The sequence below is a fragment of the Hyaena hyaena genome, unplaced genomic scaffold, assembly GCF_003009895.1.
Source record: "Hyaena hyaena isolate Hyena2069 unplaced genomic scaffold, ASM300989v1 scaffold_2, whole genome shotgun sequence".
Taxonomy (NCBI): Eukaryota; Metazoa; Chordata; class Mammalia; order Carnivora; family Hyaenidae; genus Hyaena; species Hyaena hyaena.
In genome coordinates, this window is record NW_024080634.1 from 4,047,849 (window position 1) to 4,071,565 (window position 23,717).

At 48.1% G+C, this 23,717-nt stretch overlaps 1 protein-coding gene across 2 annotated transcripts in view; it reads left to right on the forward strand.

Annotated features, from left to right (window-relative positions):
- CLIC6 (chloride intracellular channel 6) overlaps nt 1-21,704 on the forward strand; it is a 46,230-nt gene extending 24,526 nt beyond the window's left edge. Inside the window, exons 1-6 of one of the 2 annotated variants that reach the window (XM_039228947.1) lie at nt 2,045-2,285; nt 12,138-12,247; nt 12,822-12,947; nt 13,509-13,615; nt 14,184-14,365; nt 21,331-21,704. In XM_039228947.1, coding sequence (XP_039084878.1) covers nt 2,271-2,285; nt 12,138-12,247; nt 12,822-12,947; nt 13,509-13,615; nt 14,184-14,365; nt 21,331-21,492 — 702 coding nt within the window. In that variant the 5' untranslated portion in view covers nt 2,045-2,270 and the 3' untranslated portion in view covers nt 21,493-21,704. Of the gene's footprint in view, nt 1-2,044; nt 2,286-12,137; nt 12,248-12,821; nt 12,948-13,508; nt 13,616-14,183; nt 14,366-21,330 lie in introns of those variants that run through there. The other variant, XM_039228938.1, reaches the window with a different exon arrangement.
- Nucleotides 21,705-23,717: the final 2,013 nt, after the last annotated feature.

A 23,717-nucleotide genomic window follows, 5' to 3' on the forward strand; every position in this document is an offset into this window, starting at 1 on the left:
TGGAAAGAGATGGGGTAAAACTAAGAGGCAGACCTTTACTCTGAGAAAGGATTTTGCTTGAGCTCCATTTAAACATAGGCCAGTGTCCAGAGTGAGGTGAAGAGGATGGACTCTGGCCAACTCCAGGGTTCTTATCTTGCTGTGTGGCCTTGGGCAAGTTACTCTACCTCTCTGTGTCTTCGTTTCTCACCTGTAAATGGAGATAGTAATAGGACCTCCATCGAATAGGTTGCTGTCAGGATTGAGTTAATACGAGTAAAGTCTTTCGAACAGTGAATGGTAGAGTGTAATGTTATGTTAGCTGTTACCATCAGCATCACTGATTTACAACATCGCCATTCTGTTCATAATGACACTTGTAAAAGATTTGGAATCTGGGATCGTCTTAAGGACTCGGGTGAGTTATTTTGAGAAGATGCATTTAATTACGTGTCTTTTTAGATGGAGAGGTGAGACAGAAATCCTAAGATAACACTTCCTAACCAGTACTGATCTGTCACCCCTGAATCCCGTGAGGCAGACACTCCAGCATGCCAGCCCTTGTCCCCAGCTGCGTCTGACTTAGGGGACACTGGGAAGATTTTCCTACTTGACAGAGCTTCTTGCTTTTCTGTCTGATCCCAGGGGTAATATGAAGGATCAGAGAGAAATCGTGGTCTTAGTTGAGAGTGATACAGGAACTTACAAATGAGGAGATCCTGGTTTCTGGCCCGTTTCTGTGGTACATTCGGTCTAGAATGTCCATCACACCCAGAGGGGGGCAGTTCGGGGGTGGGTTTGCCACGCGAACCCCACCACTTTTTAACTGCTTTGCTTTCCCAAAGGCGCCCTAACAGCTGAGAGGGGAAAGGCCGCTCCTGTATTTACTGGCTCTACAGAGCTTGGCGAGTTTGCTGCCTCATGGTAATTCCCACCGCCTCCCCCCACCCCTGCACGCCGCAGCCCCTGTTTATCTGTTCACTCTTCCAGGGACCTGAAAGTTACAAGCATTCAAGGTATCAGCTACCTAATCTGATCAGTTGATTACATCAATCTATGCTGATGTTCTGGTTAGGGAAGAGTAAAGTCCTGCTTCTAGATAATCTAAGAGGACATTTATAATGTTGTTCCTCCCCTAAAAAAAAAAAAATAAGGCTCTCTTCTGGGCACACAGTATGGTGACCAGCTCTTCCAGCCTGCCTAGGGCTTGGGGGGGGGGTGCTGAATTTCCAATGTTTTTATTAAATTTTTTTAATGTTTTATTTATTTTTGAGAGAGAGAGACAGCATGAGCAGGGGAGGGTCAGAGAGAGAGGGAGATACAGAATCTGAAACAGGCTCCAGGCTCTGAGGTAGCTGTCTGCACAGAGCCCTACATGGGGCTCGAACCCATGAACCATGAGATCATGACCTGAGCCGAAGTCAGAGGCTTAACCGACTGAGCCACCCAGGTGTCCCCTGAATTTCCAGTTTTAAAATCAGGACAGTCCTGGGCACAACAGGGTGAGTTTGTGACCCCAAGATCGTCATTTTGGGTGGGTGGGGAAGGGAGCCCCGTGACAGGCAGTCTGGGGGAGATGCTTGGGGAAAGAGGAGGCTGGCGCACTGCTGGCCCTGCGGTGGATGTTCTCTGGGGAGAAGGTGTGGTTTTGCATCTTTAAAGGAACTGCAGGTGATGAGGAGTTTGCTAGAACTTCGGAAGACAGTGGCCATTTGCTCCACCATGGGAGTTTTTTTTTTTTTTTTTAATGTTTATCTTTGAGAGAGAGATTGAGGGAGGTATAGGAGAGAGGGGGACAGAGGATACAGAGCTGGCTCCGTGCTGATGGCAGAGGCGACTTGTTAAGAAATGCCATTCACAGGCCTGGCTCTGTGCTGTAAACGCTGTCGCAGGAGTAGGCAGAACATGAACGGTGTTACACACACTGTAAAGGAGCAGTGACCACCTGCTGTTCTCAGAAGGCTGACGGGGTCCACGCGGAAGGAATGCAACTGGCAGGAAACAATCTGTAGACAATCTGGAAGAGCTGAACTCCACTGTGAGCAGAGTTCAGCAAAGGGCAAAAGAAATGCCCAGCAGGGAGTCTTAAAAAGAGAGTCCCTACTGTGGGGAGGCAGGATGACATGGCAGTTGACCAGAGAGAGAACCGAATTTGAGGAGAGTAATTAGCTTGACTGGTATGTTAGACAGTGGAAAGTGTCAACCTTGAACACAAAACAGCCATTTATTTCACCAGTAAAATGGGTATATTCGGGAATGGCAGAAGGATTGCATTTTAGGACATGTAAGCTATGGCGGAACCGCAGGTAAGTCCAGGCAACAAGGAAAGGAACATTACTTTAGAGAGAAAAAGGAAGGAGTTGAAAGGGATGGTTTTGAGTGAAATTCTGTTGGAGAAAAGTGAGAGTTCTGGGTGGTGATCGTTTCTCATTGGCTGAGTTGGGGCAGCCTCTCATTGGCTGAACTGTGGCAGTTTCTCATTGGCTGAGCTGTTGCTGGGTGAAGAAAAAATCTTTTCTCCTGCTGAGGTAGGAAAGCTGGTTTCTTCCTGTGGGAAGATGCAGGGGATGCTTCTTTCTGTTGGGTCTGCAATGGAGTTGGTTGGGCATAAGGACTTTTTTTTTTTTTTAAGTTTATTTTGAGAGGGGCAGAGAGAGAGGGAGAGATAGAATCCCAAGCAGGCTCCACACTATCAGCGCAGAGCCTGATGCAAGGGTCGAACTCAGGAAGCTGGAGATCATGAACTGAGGCTAAATCAAGAGTGGTCACTTAATGGACTGAGCCACCCAGGTGCTCTGGCATGAGAACTTTAAAAGAGGTTTCTTTAATTCAGGGTCACAAAAGGGAGAAGAAAGAAGGAAGGACGGAAGGTGCAACAGATGATTGAATGTTTCCATTTGGCAGACATTGTTCTCTGTAACATCTAATTAATTCTCACTGGACCCCCTGAAGGGGTAGGTACTGTTATCGTATGTTGTAAATGAGGACCCAGCTGCAGGAGGTTAGGTACTTTGCCTTTGTCACTCTGCTGGGAGAGCTAGGAACTGTGGATTTGCATTTGAACAACATTCCAGCAGTATGATCTAAGAGCAAAGGAAAATGGCATCTTATCTGGGTGGCTCTGGAGATAGAAAAGATCAGAGGAGCTAGGATCCTTAGGCTGAGAGACCAGCAGGAGGCTGCTGCAGGAATTTGGGTGGGAGGCTCCGAGACCAAGGCAGGAGTGATTGCGAAGAAGGAGCCATTACCGTGCTGGGGACAGACTGGTGTTCAGATAAAGGGTAGAAAAGACTGGCTTCCATCTCGAGCACCAGGAAAGACGCTGGAACCATTGACTGGATCCAGTTTGGGAGAATAAGAGAAATCTTTGTTCACCCAATCCTGTCTGTGTCTTAAGGCAAGTTACTTAGCCTCTCTGAGCTTCAGTTTCTTCCATCTGTAAAATGGGAGTCGTTAATAAGTTATTTTACAGGAGTTAGAGAGGATTAAATCCGATAATGGCTGTAAACGGTCTAGAACCACATTTAAAATCAGAGCAGATGTTCAATGAGTATTTGCTCTTACCAGTTTTGAAAAAACGTGCAATTTGGGAGGACATTTCCTTCAAAAACATTCTCCGTCGACCAAGAAGGGATAGGCTCATTTGTTTCTCTCCTACGTGGTTATAATCACTTTTCTTCATACGGATCTGTGGCTCTAGCATGTGGGACTTCAAATCCTGGTGGGGCTTCTTCCACAGCGTGGAATTCACTGTCCCCCAGTGACAGTGGACAAAAGATGGCCGGCAATTGCTCTGTTTTCCTTAGTGCCAACTGCAAAGGTCAGAAAGGAGATCAGAGGCCTTTGGTGTCATTTCTGGTAAAGAAAGTTCCCTTGGGCTCGTCAGCCTTGCCGCCGGTCAGGGCGAGCACAGCCCTCCAGATGTTCTCTCCTCTCTCTGGACCTTTCCCCAAGAGGGAACTCCCCACAACACGAGTTCCAGCCCCGGGCCTGCCCTTTTGCATTCTGGCTGAGGATGCGTTTGCTTTTGCAATTAAGAAAATGACCTCGGTTGTTAATTTTCACTTGGAATAGATAGAGGAGGCGTTCCGTTTGGAGGGAAAACCATCTGTGGCTTTTTAAGGACTATACAGTCTGGCACGAAAATCACACTAATTGAGCCTTGTTAAAAAGTTCCCTAAATTCCATAATTGTCTGTTCTCATGTGCCCCAGTTTGGAGGAGGAATAATGGCTGATGCTACAGATGATAATGGCAATCATACATAGCTGCCTTTATTGGTGCCCGGGAGACCCGAGTGTATCAGGCCAAGATCCTGCAAGGCATACCTCTCCTTGTCCCTGTTTTTCAGATGAGGCTCAGGGAGAATGCATGGATTGCCCAAGGTCACACAACCAAGTGTAAGTGGCTTGGGGTGCGAATTCACACTGGCTCTCCCTGCTCCAAGGTCTGCACCCAGTCGCCTTGACCGTACTGCCTCAAAATAGAAACGTCCACTTATCAGGCAAATGGGAAGAGCTCTACTGTTTTTTGTTTTAACTTATAAGAGTAATCAAAATCAGGAAGTCTCAGATCTATTTTGTTTTTATTTTAAAAAATTTTTAATGTTTATTTTTGAAAGAGAGAGTATGAGAGGGAGGGGCAGAGAGAGAGAGGGAGATACAGAATCTGAAACAGGCCCCAGGCTTTGAGCTGCCAGCACAGAGCCTGACTCGGGGCCCAAACCCATGAACTGTGAGATCATGACCTAAGCGGAAGTCGGACGCTTAACCTACTGAGCCACCCTGGTGCCCCTCAGACCTATTTAAATATTGCATTTGTTTTTAAATGTTTTATTTATTTCTGAGAGAGACAGAGAAACAGTGTGAGCAGGGGAGGGTCAGAGAGAGAGGGAGACACAGAATCTGAAACAGGCTCCAGGCTCTGAGCTGTCAGCACAGAGCCCGACACGGAGCTCGAACCCACAAACCGTGAGATCATGACCTGAGCTGAAGCCGGACGCTTAACCGACTGAGCCCCCCAGGCGCCCCTTAAATATCGCATTTTAAGTCAAACCATTAGAACAGGAGGCTTGGGGAGGCCTTTATAGTGTAGCTCAGGCCCTCCCTCTCTCCCTCTCCCCCTCTCTCCTCCTCCCTCGCCCCCTCTCTCCCAACCTCCCTGCCTCCGGCTCCCTTTATTCTCTTCCCTCCCCCTTAGCTGTCCCTCTCCATGGATAACGTTGCAGTAGGAAGAATTTGGAGCTTCTGGAAGGGAATCATGCAGGGAAGTTGGTCCAGAAAAAGTGAGCAGGGAAGGCCAGGAGGTACTTTCTGAAGCCGATCAGGCTCCAGGTGCGTGGGAGCGACTGGACTCAGGGCCCCCCGTCATTTTCAAGTGTTTACTGCATGTGAGGAACTCTGTCGGGGCCTGTGGGAGTGAAGATGCCTGACTCCAGACACCCCCCAGTTTTGAGGGTTAGCATGATCTTCTCCCACCCCCCAGCTTCCCCATGGGAGCAGGAAAAGACCCAGTGGGAATGCCTGCCTTGTACCACTTCCCACAAGGCTTTCTCCCCGGGAGGGGACAGTTTTCCCAGCCCTGATCTCCAAATGGCAGGCCTGGGTGCCGACAGGGTGCGTGCGGGCTGGGAGGCACAGGGAGCTCTCACCCCCTCCCACATCTCTCTGTACCGAGCGTCAGGGAGTCGACAACGGTCAGGCCCTCCGGTACCGTGGGGGTGTTCTCAGACCCCGGAGTCAGGTCTATGTGCCGGGAACCTACGCGAGCAGAGGGAGGGGGCCCCCGCCCCTGTAGAGAAGTCCAGAGGAGACACACTGGGCCTGAGGAGGGCCGAGTATGCAGCCCGAAGGCTAAGGCCTCTGCGCCGGCCCTTGCACCGCATGTCCGACGGCCACCTCCCAAGTGTGCGAGGCCATGGTGTTTCCGGCAAAGGCCACAGGAGGCGTTCGGGGAAGTCTGTAGGCGGGACCTGAGGGAGGGAGTCACCCCTTGTCTGGCCGGCTCTGGCTCTTTCTCTCTGGCGGGGTTGTGTCTGTCCAGCCTTCCACTGGGGTCGGCTGCCAACAGAGGAGAGTCCTGGCCCGTGCCCCGGACCACACTGTTCTTCTCAGAGAAGGTGTCTGCCTGCGGCCTCCCACATCACACTCTGCCTTCTGACCCCTGCCTCCTCTGGTCAGCTACTGTTTGTGCTCAGCCAAAGTTCCCCCGGAACGCCGGGAACAGAACAGCCCGTCATTACTCACTGCTTTTCTCCAGATCCCTGTGACGGAGCCCAGTGAGCTGTTCGCCCCCAAATCCCTCCTGGTTTCCTGCAGGGCCTGGCGTACCTCCCTGCACACAGGATGCTCGGCCTTCCTCCTTGGTTGGAAGCCAGCAGTCAGAAAAGGGACAATTAGAATGTTACTGATTTATTGCCTCTTCCTTGACCTTCCCTCTGTTCCCCTCAGTTGTCTTTCACTCCGTTTGGGTAGAGTAGGGAACGTGCTTACTTCACAGAATGTGCTTAACATTTAGGCCCACATAGAATTTTCTAGAAAGAAAGTAGAGCCAGGGGTGCCTGGCTGGCTCGGTCTGTGGAACATGCAACTTTTGATCTCAGGGTTGTGAGTTCGAGCCCCACGTTGGGTGTAGAGATTGTTTAATAATAAAATCAAATCTTTAAAAAGAGAAAAAAGGAGATAGAGCCAAATAGGTGGAGAATGGAGGTGGTGGGTGTGTGTGGCCTGCTCTGGAGGAAAGGAGAGGGTGGGGTTCTGAGGAGCCACCAGTAATAGCTTGAAGGGGTCGTCATGCCCACGTCAGGTCTGGACCAGGATGACAGGAATCTAGTTGGTCCCTTTAAGGCAGTGGCCGGGCAGGAGTCACTTTAGTGGAAAGTGTGTGTGTGTGTTGGGGGGGGCCCTTACAGGTAACCTCGGCACAGCACCTGAGGTCATTCGTTTGAAGCAGAAAGCAGTGGAAGGAAATTTGAAAAAATTGTCTTTATTCCCCACAAATTCTGAATGTGCACAGAGTACGTGGGAGAGGTTCTCATTTGAAGAGGCCTGAGGTGAGGAGGAATTTTCAGCGACATGCAGACCCTTCTGCCTCAGGCCCGAGGGGCTCTACGCTGGGGAGGTGGGCACAGGCCAGGACCCACAGAAGAACAGAAATTGTCAAGGCTGCAGGAACTTGTCGGCACCTGTCAGCGGCCACTAATGTCTTCCTTTCGAGAATTCCCGTCACAGGCGCTCAGGAAAGTCGCGTTTGAAAGACACATGTGCCATCTCGGGTTATCCAAGTGCCTGGGTCTTCGCTGGAAACAAGACACTCCGATCTCTCAAACTGCTTAATCTGATTTTATCAGAAGTGTCTCCGTTCAAAAATCTCCCCCTGGGGGCTGAGACAGTTGGCCCAGAGTGTAATTAGCCCGAGAGAATTAGCAGCAACGGAAAGTAAAACTTTATACCGTAACATGTCCCAATTACGGTGACCGTCAGTTATTCACTCCTGCCATGTGGGTATTTATCCCATCATCTTGTTTGGTTAATGAACATGACCAAGACGAGACCCTCCCAGTGTTGCTCAATCCGGGGCCGTGGAGATGGCCTATTTCCGCCTGGAGTTTTGCTGGCGTGTCCCAGAGCTGAAGCACGTTAAAGTCATCAAGGCAGGCAGCAAGGCATCCTGGGAACTCCCACCTCATTCCCGTGACCCCCCACATGTACAACAGACTGAGGAAGGGAAGTGTTTTCAGGGCCATTGAAGATGAGGCCAACCTGCCTGTGTAAGTCCTGGATTGGCAGCTGGCTGGTTCTCTAAAACTGGCTGATTCTCCAAAACTGGCTGATTCTCCAAAACTGGCTGATTCTCCAAAACCGGCTGATTCTCCAAAACTGGCTGATTCTCTAAAACGACTGACAGCCTCCAATTCACTAGCGGTGCTGGCTTGTGACAGTCCTGTTTGGAGGCCATGCGAGGGGAGGGGCAGGGTACACTTGTGCTTTCCTCACTGCCTTTGAAGCTCTGGGCCCCTGCCCCACCCCCTGCCCCCACCTCCCCTCCCCCGATCATACGTCTCTCTCAGGTTTTAGCAGTTTCAGAAAGGAGCCTGTTACCAGGTTTCCGCGTGTGTAGAACCAAGCAACAAAGGCAGGTTTTCCTTCTAGTTTTTAATTAAAAATTTTCTCTTTTAATGTTTTTATTTTATTTTTGAGGGAGAGAGAGGCAGAGCATGAGCAGGGGAGGAGCAGAGAGAGAGGGAGACCCAGAATCCAAAGCCGGCTCTAGGTTCTAGGCTCTGAGCTGTTAGCACAGAGCCTGACACTGGGCTCGAACCCACAAACCGTGAGATCATGACCTGAGCTGAAGTCAAACGCTTAACCAGCTGAGCCACCCTGGCGCCCCAGGTGAATTATTGCTTCTGATCCCTTTACTCTTCCTGAAGAAGTAGCCGCCAGGATTCAGGAGGTGGCCGGAAGGACAGTTTTGGGGGGGAAATGCTGACCTGAGCTGGGGAGTATCAGAGAGATGGAGCGAGGCAGAGACCCAGGCGATGTAATTCTCCAGATGCCTCGGCAGAAAGCGCCGTTTCCCAGAACAGAAAGCCTGTTCCCAGGCTTGGAGTTCTTTGTCAGGGTGAGCTGTCCACGCACCAGTGAAGGCAGAGACACACGGGCTCAGCAGGGATTTGGCCGCATTCAGGATGAGTCCTAACAGGATCCCCGAGGCTAGAGAGACAAGGGAGAGGGAGAAGGAAGACAATTACCCCACTCCGCAGAACTTATCTTAGACTTTACTGTGCTTAGTGTAACCACTATAAAAATAAGAGGTTTGGAAGCTGCGAGCAAGTCAGGACTGGCCGAAATATGTGGCTTTGTGTCCTTGTGATTTCTTGTCCCCGCCCCACGCCCCACCCCCCGTTGGCTTGATTCTGCCCAAACCTGCAGTGGAGAAGAAAGTGCCATGATTTAACAGGGGTCCTTGCCGCGAGCCGCTGGGAATTTTGTGTAACTCAGCTCTGCTCGCTCTTCTTTTTCCAGAACAGAGTGAGGAGGGGCTGGATCGGCCTTCAAAATGGTCATGAAGGGGTGGGACCCTGCGGCAGGGAAAGCCATCCAGCAGGGTGCTGTTTCAGGGCCCACCTGCTGGGGAGTTGTGATGACCACCCGATGGTGGGGAGTCCTGACTGGCCACCTCCCCAGCCCTCCAGCTCCCGAAGCTTCTGGCTCCAGCGGGGGGAGTCCCTAGCCCCTTCTCCCTCATAGGTGGACAGGCCAGCACATGCCAGAGGGGGAGGGGGAGGGGGGAGTTGCAGGGGGTGGATGGGTGTGAAGCGAGTGCCTGGAGCTTTGGGGACTCTGAATTCAGTGCTCTGAGTCCGTTGGTGCCTCTTTACGGGCAGGACGTCCACCTTCATGGTTCCCTGGCCACCAGCATGACATCATCTTGGAAAAGCTTGTTAGAAATTCATATTTTCCTGGGCCCCAGGCAAGACTTACTGAATCCAACTCTCTGCAATTTTGTTTTATTAATATTTTTCTTAAAAAAAAACTATTAAAGTAATGCATGCAGTAAAGTAACCCAATCTTAACACTCCGCCACTTGAAATCAAAAAGAATGGAATCTTGCCACTTGCAACAACGTGGATGAAACTAGAGGATATTATGCTAAGTGAAATTAGTCAGTCAGAGAAAGACAAATATCATATGACTTCACTCATAGGTGCAATTTAAGATACAAAACAGATGAACAGAAGGAAGGGAAGAAAAATAATATAAAACAGGGAGGGGGACAAAATATGAGAGACTCTTAAATACAGAGTACTGAGGGCTGCTGGAGGGGTTGTGGGTGGGGGGATGGGCTAAATGGGCGAGGGGCATTAAGGAGGACTCTTGTTGGGATGAGCACTGAGTGTTATACGTAAGGGATGAATCACTGGATTCTACTCCTGAAATCATTATTGCACGATATGCTAACTAACTTGGACGTATATTAAAAACAAAAGACTCTGCCACTTGAATATACCCATGTAGCCACCACCGGGCGTCAAGATGCAGGACATTTCTAGCACAGAGAAGTCTCCCTCCTGTCCTTCCCAGATAATTGTCCCGCTCCGGGGGCAGCCCCTCTTCCGACTCCCATCATCTAGAGAAGCTTGCCTGTGTCTGAAATCCTTTGAGTCGGCTTCCTTTCTCTCAGCACAATGTATATGGGATTCATCCATACTGTTGCTTATAGTAAGAGCTAATTTTTCCCCATTGTGATGTAGTGTCCTATTGTATGAATATACTACAGCTTTTCTACAATGAATACATAAGTTGTAGCATATATATATATATATATATATATATTTTTTAGTATTTTTGTCTTATTTTTCTGTCCTTTTTTAGTATTTCTGTCTCAATTCATTCCTTTGTTCATTTTTTAATGTTCATTTTTGAGAGAGAGAGAGAGAGTGTGAGTGGGGGAGGGGCAGAGAGAGAGGGAGACACAGGATCTGAAACAGGCTCCAGGCTCCGAGCCGTCAGCACAGAGCCCAACGTGGGGCGTGAACTCATGGACTTCGAGATCATGACCTGAGCCACTCAGACGCTTAACCGACTGAGCCGCCCACGTTCCCCTATTTATTCTACATTTGATGGCATCTGGCTTGTTTCCACGTTTTGGCTGTTCTACCAAAGCTACTAAGAACATTCCTATGAACGTCTCTCATGCCCATCAGTGCTCCCTTCTTGTTGGGAGTAGAATGGCTGTGTCCTCGCGTTTACACTTACTTGAAGGTGGGAGATGAGCGCCCAACACTTCTCGGGAGTTGTGCCGTTTGTACTCTGAGCAGCACTGAATGGCGGTTCAGTGGCTCTGCACTGTTGTCCACACGTGGTAGCAGCAGGGCTTTTCATTTTGGGCCGTTCTGGGAGGGGTGCAGCTCCGTCCCGCTGTGGCTTTACTTTGCATTGCTCTGCTGCCTAAAACTGTTGGGAACATTTTCATGTGCTTATTGGCCCATTTGGATTTTCATCTTTTGTAACGAGGCGGATCTTTTATTAAAATTGGGGGGTCTCTTATCCTCTTCATTTCTAGGGACAGCTGCTTGTTAGCAACCCCCCCAGGTGACTGAAGCACGCCATCGCTCCGAAGGTCCAGTCTCCTTGCATCTCTCTTTCCCTTTCTTCCGTTCCCACGCCGGCAGCTCACTTCCTGCCTCGACTCCTTCTGTGACGCAGGTTAGGGACACGGTGCTTTCCCTCCCCGTTCTCTTAACCGCGCGGCAGGAACGGACTTCACGGATTGACCGTGTGGGTGCGGTGCTTGCGGTCTGGACGTGTGAAGAGCACGGCGAAGCCACCTTCTTGCCTTTCCAGCGCGATTTGATTAGTGCCACGAGCGTGTCAGAGACCCGTGGCCTGGTGGGGAAGGACGGCCGGAGACAGAGGGTTTAGGGCCTTCTGCTGTTGGCCTTGCTTCTGCCCCTGAATTTCCTGGGGGTTGAGTGGCCCGCTGTCTCCTCTCTCTTCTCCCCCCTACGTGCTTTCTTCTCGGCCAGGAGCCCGCGAGGAGGAGCAGGACGTGTGTGCAGTTCGTGTCTGCCTGTGTTCAGGCGTGTGTGGCTGTGACTGGCTCTCGGCCACCAGGGAGGAGCCACGCCACCTTGCACACCTTCCCGATGCAAACGCTGCCCGTGTTTCTGCCACTCCCTGAGCCGGAGGAGGGGACATAAAGGTTTTACAGCATCCAGGAGGGAGGGCGTCTGCGTGGGAGAGTCCGCTGGTGTGTTTCTAGGCTTGATCATCCTGGAAAGAGGCGAGCTGCTTCTGGAGAGGACTGCGAGACGCAGGGAGGGAAAGAGCGCGTCTTTCCTTTGTGCCTTTGGTGACACAGGGAGTTCCCACCTGCCTGTCCTTCCCTGTGTGAGCCGTGCTGTTCAACACCAGTGCGGCAGAAAGTGGCGAGCGGCGGGAAGGAAGAGGGAAATGCTCAGAGAAGCCTGTTCGTGTGCTCCCCCCCCTCCCCCCTGCCTCACCGAGAGGCTGGGTCAGTGGCTCAGAGTGAAATGGCCCCATAAGGGTAGTCATGGTGTCGTGACCATTAACATGAACTTGTAACGGTTTTGTGCCCGTGAGCCTGGCGCTTACAGTTGTGAGCCTGACTCTGATAAAGGTTTCTTTTCCCACTTAGGCTGGTTATGATGGTGAGAGCATTGGGAATTGCCCGTTTTCCCAGCGCCTCTTTATGATTCTCTGGCTAAAGGGCGTTATATTTAACGTGACCACAGTGGACCTGAAGAGGTAAGAGAAGGTTCCCGCGGTATTGAAACAACTGGACCTGCTTCCCGGCACACGTATTCACACCCACGCACCCACACCCACACCCCCATAATACCCACACACGCCACACACTCACTCTCACACTCACACATTCAAAACTCAGGCACGCCCACACACCTACACACTCATACGTTCTTAGAACCCATGGGCGACGTCACGGCACATCCATCCTCGGTTGGGACCCTGAACGGAAGCCCGAGTGTGGGCTCATCAGTAAGTAGAGGATCTGGGCAGATGAAACCAGGGAGGAGCTGGGGGCACCTTAGGGAACCTGCTCCCCAAGTCAGCCGAGCACCTCCCCAAAGCCCGTGTGAGCAGCTCTCCTGGGATACCCTGGGGAGAGCTGGCTTTCTCCCCTCCGCACCCGGACAAGCCACACTTTCACTGGAAGTAGGACATCTTGCGAATCCACAGTCCCCTTTGAACTTCTCTAGGGTTGCTCCTCGGAACCCGGGGAGGACACGGCGAGGCTTTGGGAATCAGTGCAAACCTTGGTGGCTCTTCACCAAAGCCGCTGCTCCCTCCCCCCACCCAGGAAACCCGCCGACCTGCAGAACCTGGCTCCCGGGACCAACCCTCCCTTTATGACTTTTGATGGTGAAGTCAAGACGGACGTGAATAAGATCGAGGAGTTCTTAGAGGAGAAGTTAGCTCCCCCGAGGTAGGCCTCCTGAAACCGGTGTTCACAACTTGATTGTCACTTTGCCCCTTCACAGACGGCCCTGGAAGTCGTGGCTTCGTGCAATTGGTTTTCTGTGGCCGTGGCACGCACTTCCTTAGCTGTGCCGGTGCCGCAGAACACACAGCCAGGGCCGAAGCCTGGAGTGATGGGGGCCTGGGTCTCTGTGCTTTGCACCTGCAGCGTGGCAATTACGGTTTGACAGCAGGAAGTGGGGAGGAGGCGGGTCGATGTCGCGTGGGTTGGCCATGTCGTAGGTCCGCTGCTGGCGGGTAAGGAGCGCACGTTCGGCTGTGATGTCGCGGGCTGCCAGATCTCGAAGGGAGTCTTCTAGCACACCGCCTCCGTTTTACTAGGGAGGGAACTACGACCAGCAAAGTTGGTGGCGGTGCAGGCAGCTGTGTGCCGGGAGGAGAGCAGCGTGTGCTTTCTTCCCAGAAAAACATCCAAGGGGGAGAGGTTCCACTTTTATATCCACTCAGAGAAAGACATATTGCTGCCCCCCACCATTGTCTGTGATACTCCAAATTTGAATTTTTCAAGGTACCCTAAGCTGGGGCCCCAACACCCTGAATCTAACTCTGCAGGAAATGATGTGTTTGCCAAATTCTCGGCATTTATCAAAAACACCAAGAAGGATGCAAATGAGAGTGAGTACCGTCTGTCTTCCTGTTTTAATGCTTTCCACATGGGGTGCCCCTCGGCCTCTGGTGTGGCCTCTTCTCAGATCCTGGGATTTCTGACTCATTTCCCTGCGGGTAGGGACCTGTGTCTAGAAATAAGGAAAAAGTACCTCCAATGCAGAATCTGCCCATGGGTTTCAAGAGATCAAATGCTTCTTCTGGAGGTTGGCAGCCCAGAAAACAACGATTTTAGGGGAAAAGAATCACCACCAGGAATTCCCCTGCTGGACCATGGGAGTCCATTTTAATGAAGCTTCTGGCCATGCTTACCTCATTATGGGCTTCCCATAAATATTTTTGAATAAGTAGATGAGTTCTAGAAGGAGCACTGTTGTGTAGACAGCAGGATTATTTTCCGGGGAGGAGTGAGTCTTTTCTTCAGATCTTAGAAATCCGCATCCTTCCCTCCCAATTCCCCAGTGCGGCCCAGCCGGGTGTCAGGAGGGAAAGGAGATCAACTCCTTGTTTCACGTTTAGAGAAGTGATACGAACTCATAGGGCTTCTCTGGGTCATTTTTTTGCCTTTCTGTTTTAGTTTATGAAAAGAACCTGTTAAAGGCTCTGAAGAAGCTGGATGATTACTTAAATAGCCCTCTGCCTGATGAAATAGATGCCTACAGCACCGAAGACGTCGTTGTTTCTGGAAGGAAGTTCTTGGATGGGGATGAGCTCACATTAGCTGACTGTAACCTCTTGCCCAAGCTCCACATTATAAAGGTTTGATGTTCCTCCTGTCATAGCTGCTGAATACACTCATGGAGCCTTGTTTTATTTCGGCCAGACATTGAAACAATCTAAAATGGAGACTCTTGAATTAAAAAGTCAGTTGATTTCTGTTTGAGGCGGTCCAATCCCAAACCTCAGATACATGGATATTCTCAGGTGTTCTTTAGGTGGTCTCAGGAAACATCCGGGAACTTGGCTCCCACCCCTCCCTCCTCTCTGCTTCTCATTTCAAGTCTTACCTGCACAGCACAAAGAAAAGTTATGTGAAAGCAACCTGAGGGCAGCATTGACTACACCTGGCATTTAATGCCCGAGGTTTGGAGACGACGCGCGGAATCTGGGAGCACTGCAGTGTGAGCTCAGTCAGGTGCCGGTGATTGGCAGGGGAAACAGTTCTGTCTGCCGACGACAGAGATGTGTCTTCTCAGCTCTTAATCTTGACCCCCAACTGCTAGGGAGCAGCTCCTTGGCTGGGCCACCGCCAGATTTGGCATCCTGTCTTCCCAGATAGTTGAACAGGAAATCAGCATCATGGGTCATATATTTTAGGGCTTAAAGTCTCCCTAGACCAGTGGTTCTCCAACATGAGTAGGCATAAGAATTATTTGGGGAGCTTTTTAGAATTGTAAATCCCCCAATCCAGCCTCTGGTCTACTAAATCAGAACTTCTGGGGCTGACCCCGGGATTCCAAAGTAGATGGCCCTACACTTGGACTCGGAGTCATATATGGCGGCCTCTAAGTAGTGCCCCCGCCTTCATGTCATGTTAATTGTTATTATCATTATCACCACTGCGATGTTCTTGGCCCTCCGTAGCCTCAGACGCCCCAGGAAGAAGCCCAACCCTTGTTCTCAGGCACCTTGATGATAAAAATCCCACAAGTCAAGGACCTTGTGATTTAATAAGACATGTAATTGGTATTTAGAAACTTGCACGTTAGAATCACATAATCTGTGGTGCTGATGCTCCTATAGGCTACCAGCTGCCCTTGGTTGCCTTCCTTTTCCTTCCTGCATTTCTTCTTTCTTGCTGATTCCTTTCCCGACTCTTGCCCCATTCTTCTTCCTTCTTCTCTCTTCTTTGTGCTTGAGGGATACTGACTTGAAATCCAACCCTTGACGATGTGGCTGAGCCTCAAGTGAATGTTCTTTTCAATAACTCTGCCAGGTCCCCAGCATCCAAAATGTAATGAAAACATCTTAACTCGTCAAAACCTCCGATATTTGAGAGCCATTTTCCAACAAGATATTTACATAGTTGTGTTTTGGTTTTAGTTCCTTTACTGACCATGTTGTAGTCATTGCTATGACCCATGTAGCATGCCAGTGGTACATGAAGGTTGGGGAAAGCAAGAGAAATGCTCCAACCATATAGCACCAATTGCCACTTGTTCAGCTCCCATGAGAAAAGAGTATTTTAAATTTCAGTAGAAGGGGTAAACTTGTGAGTCAAGTAAAGCAGTCCTTGGCTCCAGTATTTGACCTGAGAGCAATATCTTCAAAACCATTGAACATTCGAAGTACCAAACAGCTAAATCATCTTTCAGGATTGAATACCTTCTGAAAGGAAATGAGACTTAGTCTAAAAGAATTCATGATAAAAGATGAGAGTAAAGGAATTTATAATCTATTCTCCTTCCTGAATCCCAACAGAAACAATATGAAAAAAACAGAGCAAAACCTCATCTTTCATAAAACTGGAATAGGACGGAATACCAGTTCAAAGACTAAGAAACTTTGTCCAGTGCGAGGAGTCACAGAGCCAAGGCATGCTTCTCTATATCTTTAGCAAAGTTCAGATTTCTCTAAAAGTAAAGAGTGCATTCTTGAAATGTCCAGCCCAGACTACTTTGAGGACCAGGGCCATGAGAAGAGAAGCAGGAAACAGCCCCACACAGATCACTTTCCATCTGAGGTCTCTGCGGAGGCAGAGTTGAAGGACAAATCATATAGAGGCGTCATCTTTGTATTCTGTGAGCCAGCCCCTAATCTGAAGGAACAGGGAGGGGAGGTGGAGAGAAGGGATGTGCTTTTGGCTGCTGAGCAGAAAAAAGAAACAGTCTTGGAACTGGTCAAGAGAGAGACTGTAAATTGACCAAGCTTTATTTTTAGGCATGGTGACTTCCTGCCTAATCTGTGAGCCTCAGAATGGAGGATGCCCTAGCCCTAAACTTGACTCTGACCTTGACCCTAACCCTAATGTGACTGTGGAGTTGAGTATAGAGCAGTGTATGGTGAGAGAGTATTGGAGGGTAAACATCCAAATTGGTCTACAGCTACCCTGTCTCACTCTCTTTGCCTCTGCAGTATTTTTAAGAAGTGATAACTCCAGGGGCACCTGGGTGGCTCAGTCAGTTGGGCGTCCCAACTTTGGCGCAGGTCATGATCTCTCTGTCCATGGATTCGAGCCCCGGGTCGAGCTCTGTGCTGACAGCTCGGAGCCTGGAGCCTGCTTTGGTTTCTGTGTCTCCCTCTCTCTCTGACCCTCCCCTGCTTGCATTCTGTCTCTCTCTCTCCCTCAAAAATAAAGAAACATAAAAAAGAAGTGATAACTCCAGTAGATCTGCCTCATTAAAAGATGATTAGTAATCAGAAAGAATCCAAGTGGGACCTCTATGTGAATAGAGATGATCAAGGAGAGGGTCAAAAAAGAAAAAGAGAAGGGACAAAAAAGGAAAAGGCAGATGAGAAACACATACCTGATGAAGAATTGCTCCAGTGGATGAAAATACATTCCTGTCAGATACTTCTCTGTGGCCTCCAACATGAAAAAGCACATGGATCTTTTGAGAAAAAGCTCAGAGACAGGAATGAGATATCAATATATATATATATATATATATATATATCACAGAGGACATGAAAATAATGAAAAAAACCCCTAAAGACAAATAAAAGAACTTCAGAAATAAGGTGCATTACATGTAGCAAAACAAGAACAAGACATTGCAGAATTTCATCAGGGTTCCAGAGGGTAGGCCCTATGACATCTTCCCAAATTGAATGGAGAAGCACAGGGGTAAAAATGTTTAGCGGTTTCCCAGATGTACATAATCAGGGGCCAGAGAACAGGAAAGGAAAAAGTAAAGAAGGAGCGAAAATTTATTGTGAACTAAAAGATGATCTGAGGGGCGCCTGGGTGGCTCAGTCGGTTAAGTCTCTGACTTCGGCTCAGGTCATGATCTCATGGTTTGTGGGTTCGAGCCCTGCGTTGGGTTCTGTCCTGACTGCCATCTCAGAGCCTGAAGCCTGTTTCAGATTCTGTATCTCCCTCTCTGACCCTCCCCTGCTCTCTCTCTCTCTCTCTCAGAAATAAATAAAATATTAAAAAAAAGAGAGAGAGAGATGACCTGAACCTTCAGTTTAAACCACCTGCCATGATTGGGAAAATCTAGTCTAGAATAATCAACACACGATAACATACCCGATAAATTACTGAACTTTGGGGATCAAATAGAACACTCTGGGTGTCCAGACAATAAGAATAATAATAGCAGTAAGATTAGCAATCTATAGTAAAGGAGTCTCGAGGGGTAAGAAATTCCAACTTGCCTTCTATGTCTCAATGACCACATTAAAACCCAGAAAACAGTGGTTTAATGGCTACAGAGACTTAAAGGAAAGACTGCATGATCCAAGAATTTCATATCCAGGTAAATTGTTTTTCCCTGGACTTCTGATCTTCACAAAATTAGTACTCCTGGGCCATTTTTTTTTTAAAAAAACAAAGTTTCTCGGGGAGCCTGAGTGACTCCGTCAGTTGAGTGTCTGACTTCAGTTTAGGTCATGGTCTTGCCATTCCCGAATTCAAGCCCCACGTCGGGCTCTGTGCTGACAGCTCAGAGATTTTCAGATTCTGTGTCTCCCTCTCTCTCTCTCCCTCCCCTGTTCTTACTCTGTCTTTCTCTCTCTCACTTTGTCTCAAAAATAAGCAAACATTAAAAAAATAAAGTTTCTCTATGATGAATATAATAATAAAATAACACTGAAAATAAGAATCCCAGAACAGAGAAGGTGGGTGGTAGAAAAGAGTTTGTGATAAACACAGAACTTATTTAAATCTAAAGACAGAACTAAGGCCAAAGAATGTTATAATAGTCACAGAACAGAATCAGAACATAGTAAACTTGGATATTAAAAAAAATTTTAATGTTTTATTTATTTCTGAGAGAGAGAGAGACAGCATGAGCAGGGGAAGGTCAGAGAGAGAGAGACACACACACACAGAATCTGAAGCAGGCTCCAGGCTCTTGGCTGTCAGCACAGAGCCCGACACGGGGCTCGAACCCATGAGCTGTGAGATCATGACCTGAGCCGAAGTCGGACACTTAACTGACTGAACCACCCAGGCACCCCTAAACTTGAATGTTTTTACAACTAATGGAAGGGGAATAAGGGAGAAGAAATGGGAAAAACCGTAGTTGTACTGATTTCCTCATTTGTTATAATCAAGAGTAAATAGATATCATCTAAACTTGACAAATCAAGAAATAGAGAATCTTGGTTATTTAAAACCTATACCGAGAGAGAGACAGAGTGCAAATCGGGGAGGGGCAGAGAGAGGGAGACACAGAATCCAAAGCAGAATCCAGGCTCTGGGCTGTCAGCACAGAGACTGATGCCAGGCTCAAACTCATTAAAAAAAAAAAAAATATATATATATATATATGTTGTATAATATATATATGTTGTATAAATATATATATATATATGTTGTATAGGAAACCACAGGAAGAGTTAAAACAGACCATAGTTTCTAAGTTACCAGAAAAAGAAACATGCACAGATAAATAAACACAGAGAGACAGAAAACAAAGTATTAAATTCAGACAATGTATCCCTTCTATTGGAGGCAGACACTTTAAAACTTGCTCTGAAACGTTAAATATAGGGGGGCCTGGGTGGCTCAGTCGATTAAGCTTCTGACTCTGGACTTTCGCTCAGGTCATGAACTCATGGTTCATGATATGGAGCCGCACATCAGGCTCTGTGCTGACAGTGCAAAGCCTGCTTGGGATTCTCTCTCTTCCTCTCTCTGCCCCTCCCCTGCATGTGTGTGCATGCATGCACTCCCCTTCTCAAAGTAATAAATAAACATTAAAAATGTTAAAATTTTAAAAACCTGCAGGGGCACCCAAGTGGCTCAGTTGGATAAGCATCTGACTTCAGGTCAGGTCATGATCTCATGGTTTGTGGGTTCGAGCCCCACATTGGGCTCTGTGCTGACAGCTCAGAGCCTGGATCCTGCTTCCGATTATGTGTCCCCCTCCTTTCTGCCCCTCCCCCACTCATACTCTGTCTCTCTCAAAAATAAGTAAACATTAAAAAAGTTAAAAGAGGGGCGCCTGGGTGGCTTAGTCGGTTAAGCGTCCGACTTTCGCTTAGGTCATGATCTCGCGGTTCGTGGGTTCGAGCCCCGCGTCGGGCTCTGTGCTGACTGCCAGCTCAGAGCCTGGAGCCTGTTTCAGTCTGTGACTCCCTCTATCTCTGACCCTCCCCTGCTCACGCTGTCTCTCTCTCTCTCTCCTAGAAATAAAAAAAAAAAAAAGTTAAAAGAAAATTGGTAAAGATAAACCAGGAATAATAAATGAAATAATACATAAAAGGAATTCTTAACATTAATATCCCTAAGGTTGAATTGAAGCAAAAGATATTAAACAATTTAGGAGGGTTTCTGACCATTATACGGTCTTGTTTTGCTGCATCAATGGCTTCTAGCGCAAAATCTGCAAAATCAGGTCCCAAAGATCTTCCAATTTGTGTTAAGTCCCATCTTCAGTTCATCCACACATCCAAGAAACCAATGCAATAGAAGGCAACACAGCAGAACTGGCCTTTGTGGCTCTGGGTTCACCGCCCCCCCACCCCCCGCAACCTCCTACCCCCATTCTTATGTTGAAGTCCAAATCCCCAGTACCTCAGAACATAACCTTATTTGGAAATGGGATCTTCAGAGATGTGATTAGGTAAGATGAGGTCATAGTAGAGTAGGATGGGTCTCCTATCCAAGGGGAACTGGTGTGCTTATAAACAAAGGGTAATTTGGACACAGAGACACACAGAGGGAGACTGTCATGTGAGAATTACGGTTCTACTGCTGCAAGCCAAGAACTACGAGAAGCTGGAGCGAGAAGACAGCTTTCCCTAAAACTCCCAGAGGGAACGTGCCCTGCTGACACCTTGATTTTGGAGTTCTGGCCTCCAGAAGTGTGAGAGAATAAGTTTCTGTTGTTCTAAGCCACCTAGATTGTAGTACTTTGTCACAGTGGCCCCAGGAAACTGACGAGTCCCCAGCAGTATATACCCTCCTTTTTGATGAATCCCCCAGTGGCATCCCTCCAGCCAAAGGAAGCATCTCACACTGTTGTGTTTCCCATGATGCTCACACTCAGTTGCCCTGTCCTCACATCTACCATGTCCATGAGGACAAGGATTTGTGTCCATTTGTTGACAATGAGATCATCTCTTCAGTGACAGAAAGATGGAAATTTGCAGGAATAATATACACAGATATCTGGGATTTCAGGAGATGAGGCTCAGCAAGTAGGAAAAAGAGCATTTCATGGTGATCCTGGCACAATCTAAACAGAAGATCTTCATGAATCTTTAGGCACCAAATAACACAGCAGCAGAACACACAAAGTCAAAACTGCTAGCAACACAAGGAGAAGCCTGCCAGAGTAGAGACTGAATTCATGCCAATGGATCCCAATTCATCTGGGATAAATTGGTGGGCAGGGTTGTGTGGAGCCCAGTACTTTCATGACCTTTCCCATGCACGGTATGCCCCATGCAAAGTTGAAGTGCAATTTGGGGTAATCTGACTGGCTTTAGGAGGGATGCATCAGGACTTAAGAAAGAGAATATATTACACACCTCAGAAGAATGGCTTGTCTGATCTAATTGCCTACATTAGTGGATTTTTCCTTTGCTGATTATTTCCTCTTGATTTTCAGATCGTGGCCAAGAGATACAGAGATTTTGAATTTCCTTCTGAAATGACTGGCATCTGGAGATACTTGAACAATGCTTATGCTAGGGACGAGTTCACGAATACGTGTCCAGCCGACCAGGAGATTGAACACGCATATTCAGATGTTGCAAAAAGAATGAAGTGAAGCCAGAGTGCTTTCTGTCTTATTTCTCAGTGGTATGAGCTAGGCTGTGACGGGAAGGTGTTCTTTGTGAGTGGTCCTTTGTTTTCCTCTCAAGGGCCATTATGCCCATATCTTAATAACACCGTGTCATAGTGAGACCCACTCAACCCAAAGGGTACATGGCCTTGTGACTTGTCAACTCATTTGTGTATCTGAATAATACCAGTATCTATTGTGACACATACCAGTTGTCCAACTGACATTAATTTACTTCTTCGGCATTCACGGACACTGTCACCCGTGACGTCAGGGCATGTGTTTTTCAGCTTCAAGTTTCAAAGCAAATTAGACTGAGGTTCAATTCCTCCTTCAATTGTGAAAAAATTTGTCCCTGATAGCTTTCATAGTCATATACAGCTTGTTTCTCTCCTCTAAAATAGTAGTTTAAGTTTCTTCAGGATGAAAATATTGCTCTTGGAGTCACATGATGGTACATGTCTATTTTAAAAAATTTTTAAAAAGTCAGCCCAAGGAAGTAAAAAGTCACCTAAAATTTCGCTCCACCTAAAAACTTGTTGGCGACCATCTTCCCATTTCTTAGTCTCTCACAGACGTTCGTGTGGCATCTGAGTCCATTCATATGAAGTTGGTGAGGGGACATGTTAGTAATGCCTTGATGGGCATCCGTAGAGGACCTAGGACAGACAAAACGGTTCGGCACTGGAGGGCTGCTAGAGAACGCTTGTGATCAGGTTCCACAGGTGGACAATTGGAGTCCACAGACCTGCAAGGACCCACAGGGACCAGCGGGCACCGGGAGCCGGGGACGTCCCCTCTCTGCCTTGTTACCATCTTGGTGATGCCAGCTTCCTCTGGGTCCAGGGCAGGCAGAAGAGGAGAGGGCTTGTCATGTGTCTTTTGTCCCAGCCTCCTTTCTGATGCCTTCTTTCACTCCCCCACCCAACTCATGAGACCCCCCCCCCGCCCCCCGCCAACTCAGAAGGTGCAGCAGATAGCTGCACCTTGGAGAATCCTGCCCTGTGATGAAATGTGAACCAAGTACCCTTCGATTCCTTCCAAGGGCCACCCTGTCTCAGACCCAACACTGGGCTTCTTCAGCAGTGATGGGGTGTGCGGCTGGCCTGGTTCTCACTGCTTCTCTGCCCTTTACAGTGTCATATTGAGGTCAGGCAGGGAAAATCCAAAAAGACCGTATTCGTGGTGACCACTCTTGGGCAGTTCTGGTAGCTGGTCAAGTTGGAGGGGAAGTGGAAACCTTTGGCTCAAAGAGTGTTCTGGTTTATCTGTGGCTTCCCTGCCACCCTCCCCAGCAGCCAGGCTCTCATCTGCAGTGTGTGTGGGCTGGGCTGCTGGGTCCAACTGCAGACATAGGAGACAACACGGAAGGTTCTCTATAGATACTCATCACAACCCTTGGGGTTTGAGCATTAGCGACCAGGCTGTGTTCCTTTGACATTTATATACATTTTACAGAAATCCCCTTGTCCAGTTGGCTGTAGCATTTGGTTGATGCTGCTGAATGCTCAATGTTTTTTAAGTAAACATTTGTTCTATGGGCAGTTTATTTGGCAAGGAATAAGATGCCTTAACAATAATCTTTCTGGGATTTAGTGAGTAATGTCCAGTAAGAGAAACAAAGTGGTTAATATGGTTGCCACTTTGTCTTCCCTGTTACTGGATGCTACAGCTTCTTCATGCAGGGACTGTCTGCCCAGCCTCTTGCTTTCTTTGTTAACTGTATGTTTTTTGAGGTTGTGGCTAGCATTCCCGATCATTCATGTTTCACATCTGTTTTGGGTCGGCGTTGCAAGGCTAGTTTTCTAATGCTACACCTAAACACAGTCAATGAGTAGACCACCATTTGTTACTAGTGCGAACTTGGTATTTTTAGATGTTAAGATGATCCACGTAAACTCTGTGTGCCTTAAAAATTAAAACACATGATAAAAATGTTGACACGAAGCCAAGATCTTTAATTCTTTTTTCCACTTTGCCTTCCTCACTTACACATAAAGAAATAAAAGGAACAGAAATGGCTTCCTTTAAACCGAGAGCGATGTCAAACCAGAGATTGTTGGTAATTGAATTAGAAATCATCTTTATTTGTATTGTGAGCCACAGACGCATTTTAGCGGAGATGCACAGAGGTCAGAAAAGACACATGTGACCCGACTTTGTCCAGGAGGCTACGGTAGAGGTCCTCAGACTATTCCAGGTTGCGGTGT